Consider the following 9,874-nt stretch of genomic DNA (forward strand, 5'->3'; position numbering starts at 1 on the left):
CTTAGCACCAGGTCCGGATCTATGAAGTTCGGATTTCTCCAGGTGGGCGTTGCTTGGATCTGGCTGCTGTGCTCCACTTCTTTCTGCTGCAGCCATTAGAGTTGAACCCTTTGTGTCACTCTGGCAAGATGTTCTGCTCCTGAATCAGCTGGGTGGGTCTTGCCTCTAGCCTCTTTTCAGGGAGATCTGCTGAAGGGTTCTGTGCTGTGCCTGTACTCTGTGTTGAATGAGGATCCAGTGGGCCTCAGGTGGTCTCACATGCCGGGCTGCGCTGTGGGTCTATTCCAGATCCGGCGGCCCAGGTCGCCTCAGTCACTCGCTGGGCCTGTGCTCTGGGTCAATTCAGGATCCGGCAGTGTCTTTTACTAAAATTTAAAAATGTAAACTTTCGCTGTGTGTGTAGAGCACCCCTTCTACATGTCTCAGCCCTCATGCGGCCTGCCTAGGCTCCCCCTTCCTCCCTTTAGGGTGATGCTCCTGGGCGTCATGCCTGCTGCTCTCAGAGGCTGGCTTATATGTCTAGGCCTCTCCACCCTGATCGTGTCTTTGTAGCCTCATGAAATCTTCCCCCACTAATGCTGGCAGGCTGCTTCTGAGGCCCTGGGTGTTACATTTGTCAGCTGTAGAAACAAATAAGCAAAAGCCTGTTCTGTGTTAGCCTAGGGACACAAGGGCTAGGGTTTGTCCTGCAGCCTCTGTTCAAGTGGCATTCATTGCATTCTGCCAGCTGACAGCACAGCTGTAGCTGGAGGCCAAGAAATCCCTGGGAGCTGCTTGTTAATCATTTAGGCCTTGGGATAAACATGGGGTATGTTTTAGAGCTCTCTACACAGTGTACACCTTTGGCACAATTAGAAATACCTTTCTGGGGTTTAAGTGATACTCAGAAGCAATTTGGGCAGAGAATAATAACACGGAACACCGGTAGCCTATTCTTTTCATACAGTTGGGCCTTGACTACATTTTTTTCTTGCCTGTGGCTCATTAATTGTGGAAGTAAGAGTTTTCCGCACCCACATTTAGATTCAGGGGTGTTTGAGTCAGATGTTATTTTGCATGATTTGCTACCTATGGAGATGCAATCTGTGGGTTTGGACACCAGATGGTCCAGCCTGATCTGCCCACAGATTGTTAAAATAAGAGTATGGGCCAGTGTTCTGCGCTTTCTATGTGCCGTGCGCTGTTGGGAGTGTGTAACACACGTGAACGATTTTACTCCTCAGCACAGTTCTGTGCGGCAGGTTGATCTTATTTCCCCTTTTTGCACATGAGGGAATTGACATGTACTGAGGCTAAGAAACTTTTCTGAAGAGCCCCTCAGCTGGTGAGTGGTATAGCTGGGACTCAGATCCAGGAGTCAGGCCCTTACCCTCAGGCCAAGCGACTGTGCCCATGCCCCACGAAGTGCTGTGCCACTGGGTGCACTGGCACTGGGTATCTAATGGAGTCATTCATGGGTCTGTTCATCCATTCAGCAGCCATGAATCAATCGCTGACTATGGCAGGTGCTGTGCTTGTGTCCAAGGCTATGCTGTTTGTAGAAGGACCTCACCAGTACTGACTCGAAGAACTGAGGGCTTATGGGAAAACATGAGTCTTTGCTGCCCTGGAAAAATGAATCAGAGGTGCTTAGGGCATCAGGAAGGGCCTGGAGTTGGAAGGGTGGCATGGGACTAATCACAGCCAAGACATCTAGAAGCCAGTTTTGGTACCGCTGTCTGTCATTCGTAGCCTCTTCTGGCAGTGAGGTCTGAAATGGTGAACCACAGCTTGCCACTTAGTTTTGGGTCACAGTGAGTTAGTCAGAGAGAAGATTAGGTAGAACAAAGCTCTAAGATTCTGTTGGCTTCCCTGACTTAGTAGTTTCTGGGAGAAGAAAGTGCGCGAGATGAGTCAAGGTGCCCTGAAAGCGAAAGGAAGCCAAGCAAGAGTGTTATTATTCTGCATGGGTTAATTATGTCGCAGAAAGCCTTGTTTACTATAGAGGTGAGCCACTCTTGTTCCTTACCGGTTCTCCTGAGCCCTACGTATGAAGTCTTCCTGGGGAATCTTTCCCACGTTGGGACCAAAGCAGCTGATTCTGTGGAGTTGCAGGCCAGCAACACCTCCTGCTCTCTACCTGTGATTTTCAAGTTTATTTTCAAAAACACTCTCTTTCTCCTCTTAGGAAGCTTTTTCTGTGGGTGATTTGATTCAGATATTTTACTCCATGTTCTGCACATGCTCGACATCAGGTTGGTGTTTCTGAGCATACTTTTCCCTCCTGGCTGTTTGTTCCCAGCCCCTATTTTCCATGGGCTGGATTTGCTCCTGTGTTTTATTCAGCAGACAATTGGGTACTACGTATGCCAGGCACTTCACAGGACACTGAGGATACAGGACTGAGTGGGGCATTTGGGGGGCTGAGGTGTCAGGCAGGTGAACCGTGTGCTGGGAAAGGTGTAGAAGCAGAGGTACGGTGAGGCAGCCACAGGGCACGGGATGCTGTGAGCAGAGGCAGCGGGTGCTCTGTGTTCAGGCCTCCCTGCCGTGATACACAGGGAGCTGAACATGCCTGTGTGAGCCACGGCCTCCCCCAGCCTCCTGCCCGGCCACGCCTCCTCCCTCCTGTGCCCCCTTCTCTTTCTTATCTCTGTTGCTCTTAGGTGGCCTGAGACCAGCTGCTGATCTTGTGTGCCTCTCGGGGATGAATGGCAGCATGTTGTGGTCCAGTCCCCTCCCAGAAGAGGCCCAAGATGTCACATGTTTGGAGCTGGCGCCAGGCAACGTGGCTGAAATCATCTGTCTTGTGACCGGGACGCACAAGATGCTCAGCGCATTCAATGCAACATCAGGTGGAGATCATTTGCCACAAAAGATCTTTGCTGTAATGAGTCGTAATTTGGGATTCTAATAGGCTGGTGGGGAGGGGAGTTTTCTCCTGTGGCAGGGTGGAAAGTCTGACTAGCTACTCTGGAAAGTGGTTATTAAGGGACTAAGATAAGAAGTTTGGGCAGATTGAGTAAATAGATCCATGTTTCAACCTGCTTGGTGTTCAGATGGGGCTAAACTCAGAAACTAGCCTGAGGCCTTTGGTTGTAAATTTTCTCTCTACTCTGGAGAAAAGACAGATGAGCTTTGTCCCTCCTGATTTGATATATGTGGGGCCCAAGCAGCATGAATTTAGACGTTAACTACTTAAAAATATTTCCAGGAAGAAACAAGGCTTGTTGAGGCACATTGGGTTGGCCTTTCAGCTTCATACCGCATGTGGACATGATAACAGGATGAAAAACAATCAAATATAATGAAGCCTCCTTACAGAATCACAAGTAGCCTGCCTGTGTGCTGGTTACCACCTGAGAAAAAGTCGGCTACAGTGGTTTATGTGTATAATCCCAGCGTCTCAGGGGGCTGAGGCAGGAGAATCACTTGAGCCCAGGAGTTCAAGACTAGCCCAGGCACTTAACAAGATCTTGTTTCAAAAGAACTCTGCTCTTTTTTTTTAATGAGCAGTATATATTTATTGAGAGAAAGAAAGCTCCTGTCCAAGAGAGGGACAGGAGGGGGGCCCGAGCGGTAGTTCCCCCCAAGAACACTGCTCTTAACCCCCCACCATTACTCCCACCTCCACTCCCACCCCCCAAAGAGAGAAAAGGCCATACTATGATCCTCCTCTCTGTCCTGGCCTAGGGAAAGCCATCTGGACGCTCAGCCCAAGCTCCCTAACCAACGGCACCTTGGCTGCCCCTGCGGTGGTGCTACCAGACTTGGATGAGGATGGCGTTAGAGATCTGGCAGTTCTGGCCACTGGGGAAACACAGGTATGGTCTCTGAATTGTTTTTTGTCTCTTACAGAGAATACTTAATTTTTAGTTACCACAGTTCCTAATGTTATAAATGTTTGAAACTTTTTTTCTTTTTTCTTTTTTTTTTCTTTTTTTACAAAAGACCATGTTTAAATAAATTCACTTGAGGTTCAGTAAATAGATGAGCATTGTGAACCCATTTTCCCCGCAGTCTCATCGTGCCTCCATGCACTGTGGTACGGTGAGCTCTGGATGCGGCTGTGGCTGTGCCTGCTACCCTTTGCAGCTCTATGGTCTTGGGTGGGCTGTGGAACCTACCTGCGCTCTGGTTTCTTCATGTGCAAAAAATCGGACTGTATCATCTGGTTGTAGGTTTCCTGTGAAGGTTAGAGTTGAACACATTTCTGGCTCTTAGAGTAGAGCCTACTTTTTGTCTTTTTAAATGTATTGTTCTACTATATTAGATATATTTAAATTTTACTTCAACTATAACACAATAGGACTGCCTGGTAAAAAGTTCATAAAAATATGTACAGAAAAAAAATTTAAGTCAAACAATAACATTAATATCCAAAGAAAATGGAGTGAAAGTCTATCCCGTGAGAAGACAGACTGACTCTGGTATGCTGCCCCTTAAAGCACTGTCCTGTTTGCTGCCTGGGTTAATAGCGTGCTGGGAGGCTGGGGCAGGAGGACTGAAAGTTGATCCAATCTGGGCAACTTAGTGACTTGGTGAGACCCTGTCTCTAAAACTGGGGGAGGATGGCTAGGCTATAGCTCAGAATGAAGGCCCTGGGTTCAAGCCCCAGTACCGCAAAGAGAAAGAAAAAACTATCCTTTTAATTATGGACCTAGTCATTCTCTATACAGATAAAATATATATAGAGAATAATATTTGCTCCAAATTGCAGGAAAGACTAAATTAGTGAACAAAATCTTCTCAATTTTAAGTTTTTGGTCCTGAAGCACTTTTTAGATATTTCTTTTTCTTCTTCTTTTTTGTTTTTTGGTTGTATAGTTCAGGCTGGTCTTGAATTCACTACTTAGCCCAGGCTGTCCAAGAACTCATAGAAATCCTGTTGCCTCAGCCTCCCAAGCACTGGGATTACAGGCCTGTACTACCGTGACCAGTATTTTTAGAGCTTCTGTCAAAGATTTTTTAAGACAGTTTTCTCAAACTGCCTAATCTTCCAAGGAAATGCTTATGGACTAAAACATTCAACAAATGGCAAAATGAACAATGTGGATATAGAAATGTGGGAACATGTGGACACTGAAAATTTCGCTTTATTTGGTAGCTGATTTTCATTTTACAACAAAAGACCCCATGGATACTTTCTGTTAATTTTCTTCAACAAGGTGTTTTGTCTGGAATTGGACCAGAATTAAGAATTTAGGAATTATTTATGTAACTTTCTGGTTTTTAATATCCTAGCCATTGTGAGTAAAGGGTTGGGTCCAGGGAAAATTTCAAATATTACCTCAAGCAGGGAGAGATTTTTCTGAAAGTCCCAAAGAGGAAAGGCTGGGGAATTTTTTTTCTGATGGAATTCCAGTCAGTACTGACTGAGGAAAGCATTGAATATGTTTTTAATATCCTGAACAAGTTTAAAGTCTTGATATTAATACTCCATCTCCTCCTTATTACCACTTGTGGTTGAGGGCTTAGGGCTCAGGCCTTTAGGGTCTCCCCCACAGGAAGGGGTCTCCACTGGAAGAATCAGCTTCTCATCAGCTCTGACGCTGGGGATGTCCTGCCCAGCTTGCTTCGCAGAGCTCGCTCATTAGCGCAGTGGCGCATCGCTGTGGAGTACTCTCCATTCTACCTGAGCAGCGACAGGCGCGTCTTGGAGAGAGAATGATGGGTTTGGAGCAGCAGCTTCCTTGTTTTCTGACCTCTTTGCCCTTTTTATCAGCAACAGAGACCCCGAGGAAGTGTGTAAGCTACTCTTATGGAAGGTGGTCTCTGCAAGGAAGGAAGCACCTTAGGCCTTCGACATAGAGTCACTGATTCTCAAGAGCACAGCTGGAGAGAGCTGGGCCAGGCTCGGCCCTAGTGGAGTCGGTGTGGCTGAGAATGCTAGGGAAGGGACCTTGGAAGCCAGCGATCACTGTGCTCACACTGCTGTGATCTGAGTGGATTACAGGCCTGCCGGCGCTGGGTCCTCCTTGCACATGTGGGCTGCTATTTCATCTGTAGGCAGCTATTTCTATTTCTTTTCTGGTCAGCTCTGGAAGCTTCTGTCCTAGTAATGGGAAACGAATTTTCAAATAGCGTCCACACAGCATTCCAGTGTCAGTGCTGTAGAACCTCTTTGAATGAGTCTAATCCCCAACCATAGGAAAGCCCATGGGCCACTGGCCTGGTCCCTCTAAACCGGTGACATTTTCTTGCACTATTTTTCCATCAGCAGGAAGTCAAAACCCCCTTTCTGGTGATTTATTGCACTTTGCATTGTAATTTATCCAACATTTAAACATGCAGTGCTTCTATTTGCAAACAGCAATTTATTCATAACACCATCAATTATATCAGCTTAAGGATAGTAGTACTTGTTTTCTCAGACTCTGTTTCTATTTAGCAAGCAAAGATTGTAATAGCCTTTCTAAGATTTTTGTTTTATGATCAGTGAAACCACCCACATCTTGTAATTAATTAATATAGCAACTTTAACAAAAATTGTTATGTTTGACATATAGCCATTCATAAAATTTATATTTGTTTCGATAGATATCTCCTACCCCATCCTCTGTCCTCTATATGCCATTTTTTTTTCATCTTCAATATTTGAGATTTTATTGGTTGTGTTGAGGATCAGTACACATGATTTACTTTGTACACAATTCTTAACACACATACCAAAAAAAGCCATATATTGTTTTTCAGTTGTTCCAGTGACTTTCCAGCTTCAAATTTAGAGGCAAATTTTCTGTAAGAGGATTAAGTACCAGTATCTTCAAATGCTGACAATGTGTTACTTAAGTCTCACCAATTCACAATTTTGTATCACATACACTACATAATCAAATTTTTGATCTTTCACAGCACATTAACAAAATGAGGCAAACCGGACTACCACTACCAAAGATGTTACAGAGTGCACACGATTCTGACAGGGCAACAATTAGGATGTAGTTTTCTTTAGGAAACAATTCTACCAAAAATGAGAATAGAAGTCATTTAAAGTATCCAAGACATTATTAAATGCAGGACTGTAATTCCAAATTGCCATTTAGTATGCTTTGTATTGCAGGATATAAAACTAACCTCCACCTATGGCATGTTAAGCTGACACCCAAGACAGTCAAAACCTGCCATAATTCAATATCCCACTATTTCTGGTTGTACCAAAAAATAAACAACCAGAGAATGATTTTACCCTAAAAAAAATCATTTACACTTAAAAAATGCGATGAGGTGGGATTCCCTCCTTTTTAAAAATGTTTCTAGAGCTACTAAAAAACTTGCATTTACAAAATAGTTGATAAAAATATTCATTCCTCTGGATTGTACAAGAAGGGAGACAGGGAGCACTGATAAGATATGGTGTGTGATTAATCAGACTTGGCTTCTTTTTCTTCTGCTTCATCAGAAGCTGTACTCTCCTCATTTTTAGTTTCTCCATTTTCCGCAGGTAAATCTTCCTTGGTTTCTTGATTAGCCACTTCAGCCTGTTTTCCCTTGGCTCCCCTTTTCCCTTTTGCTTGCACTTTTTTGTCCGAAGATTGATCCTTTCCGGCTGCCTTTTTTGGCTTCGTTTCCACTTTAGCTGGAACAGGTTTAGCCGACAATCTCGCCGATCTCCTCTTGGGCTCCTCCTTCGCCACCCCTTCGGCCCAGCTGACCTTCCTCTTGGGCATCTTGGCGGCGCGCCGGGCGCGTGCGGAGGCTGCGGGTCGAGGCGCACGGGAGCCTCGCAGAGATACGCACCTCGACCGCTGCCGTTCCTCCCGCCGCCAGAGCTGCTGGACCCCACGGCCGGGGCGGTGGGAGAACCGGATGGAACCGACTATATGCCATTTTTCAAATAGATTTTTATTCATCTTCCAGCCTAAGGTGTCACTGAATTTCAAGTTTATCATACATCATAGTAAACCAAGCTTTGTGATAAACTTGAATTCTATTTGTTCAGATCCTTGATAAGAATTTTAATAGGAATAGGCAGATAGTAGAGTGGCGTGTCCTTCCAGCACATTCCATCCAACACCTCTCTCTAGGTTAGTTTTGACCTTGTAAATACCTTTTTCTGGCTACCCTGCAACCCGTATTTCTTTATTTGGTCCCTAACAATTATGATGATAAATTTTGTCCAGAAAATCAGTATAATTCTTGTATTTTCCAACTGGTGACTGTATCTATCCTCCAGTGAAATAGCCTTTAGAGCTGGGGTTAATAAACTGTGACCAGCTTTGGCCTATTGCTTATTTTTATAAGTAAAGTTTTATTGTAGTACAGTCACAGCCATTCATCTCAGTGTTGTCCATGACTGCTCTCACGCTGTCCTAGCCGACTAGAACAGTTGCCATAGAGACCATTTTGCTGGCAAGACTCAAACATTTACTGCCTGTGTCTTCATGGGAAAGGTTTGCTGGTCTCTGAGAATAAGTTGACAGTGGCCTGGCCAGCCATGTGATGGGATGACAGGAAGCTCTGTCTGCATTGATTCTAATGGGGACAAACACTCCTGCGAGTTTCTGGGAATGTGAGTGGGGACCTGGGTCAGCCATACTGTATTTAGCTTGAGGCTAGAACCTTGTTCCTCAGCAGAGTATGTACCTAGCAACAACTGTGCTCAGAGAAGTTATCTGCGGTACCCTGAGGATTGCTTTTGTACATGTGGAGTGTTTGCCTCCTTTCTTCCAGAGAAATGAGAGAGGCAGGGTTGGCTTTGTGCTTCTTAAGTGAGGAAAGTACTTCTGAGCCCTTTGCTGACAAGGAGGCTGTGACTGTGGAGAAGCTGGTTGAGCAGGAATGGAAGGCTTTGACTGACTTGACCCCTTCTTTCATTTCTTCAGCCAGATGTGTACTTTCTGCTGGTGTCTGGCCAGACAGGGAGCCCAGTGGGCCGACCTGTGAAGTACAGCATCGTGGGCGTGGGGAATCTGATTGGTCCTGAGGTGTACATCACGGCCAGTGGGGCTGTCTACATCCTGTTTGGCTTTGGTAAGGAGCAAGGCTGGTTTTCACTGGTGTTCCCCACAGGTTTGTCTTGAGGCTTGCCTTATAAGGTGGGGTGGAAACTCAGGGGTAGCCATGGTCAGCCCTCCCATTGCCTGCTTTGCAGGCGTCTGTCTCTCCCCTCCCTGTTGTAGGTGGTTAACTCCACTTTCCCCTGTTGCTTCTCTAGAGAGAAGATTCAGTACAGCACATACTTACCCACATCCTCCCTCCACTTCATGTGGGACCAGCCTGAACAGGTTCTGTTAGATCCATCTGACTGGACTATCTCCTGTTGAAACCCCTACCCTAGGATGTACTATTAAATTCAACTTCTCAGTGTTGGTTCTTTCTCTGGTGCTAGGAAATATACAAGCTGTCGCCCTGCGGGACATTTTTGTTCAGGCCCAAAATCGAGACAGCTCACCACCTTCTCTGCAGATAGAAGAGCCAGAGTGGGAGAAGCGGAGATCCGTCAACCTGTCTGAGCTCATTGACATATACAGGTAGGGTGGACACCTGTCCTCGTCCCCGTGGGGGCTGTGAGCTCACACGCTGTGGGACTCTGACCCCTGACTGGGCCGCTGAACGCATGGGCTGAGGTCTGAGGTCTGAGGGAAGCAGTGCTGCCCTTAAACTGTCTCTTGGTCTGGGCGGCATGCGCGGGAGCTTTTCTTAGTCACGTGAGGTGTTGGTGTCTGTGTGTTGGGGACTGTGCTGTGATCTCATATGTAGATTTCAGGGAGGGAAACTCGGTCAGAGTTCTGAATCACGGCCACGACAGGGAGATGGGCTTGTATAGATGATGTTTTGGGAAGCTGTACAAATGTCTCCAACCAACTCTTCCTCTATTGAAGAATCATTTAGACAGCAGCAGATATTGTGACCAGAAAACCTCTTTTTAATTCTTATTTATTTCTTCTTTTAA

At 45.8% G+C, this 9,874-nt stretch overlaps 1 protein-coding gene across 1 annotated transcript in view; it reads left to right on the forward strand.

Moving 5' to 3' along the window:
• Fam234b (family with sequence similarity 234 member B) overlaps positions 1–9,874 on the forward strand; it is a 57,866-nt gene that overhangs the window by 37,709 nt on the left and 10,283 nt on the right. Inside the window, exons 4-7 of the mRNA XM_012513578.2 lie at positions 2,646–2,834; positions 3,673–3,803; positions 8,805–8,952; positions 9,311–9,452. Coding sequence (XP_012369032.2) covers positions 2,646–2,834; positions 3,673–3,803; positions 8,805–8,952; positions 9,311–9,452 — 610 coding nt within the window. The remainder of the gene's footprint in view (positions 1–2,645; positions 2,835–3,672; positions 3,804–8,804; positions 8,953–9,310; positions 9,453–9,874) is intronic.

Source organism: Octodon degus, unplaced genomic scaffold (genome assembly GCF_000260255.1).
Source record: "Octodon degus isolate 3935 unplaced genomic scaffold, OctDeg1.0 scaffold00012, whole genome shotgun sequence".
NCBI classification, from domain to species: Eukaryota; Metazoa; Chordata; class Mammalia; order Rodentia; family Octodontidae; genus Octodon; species Octodon degus.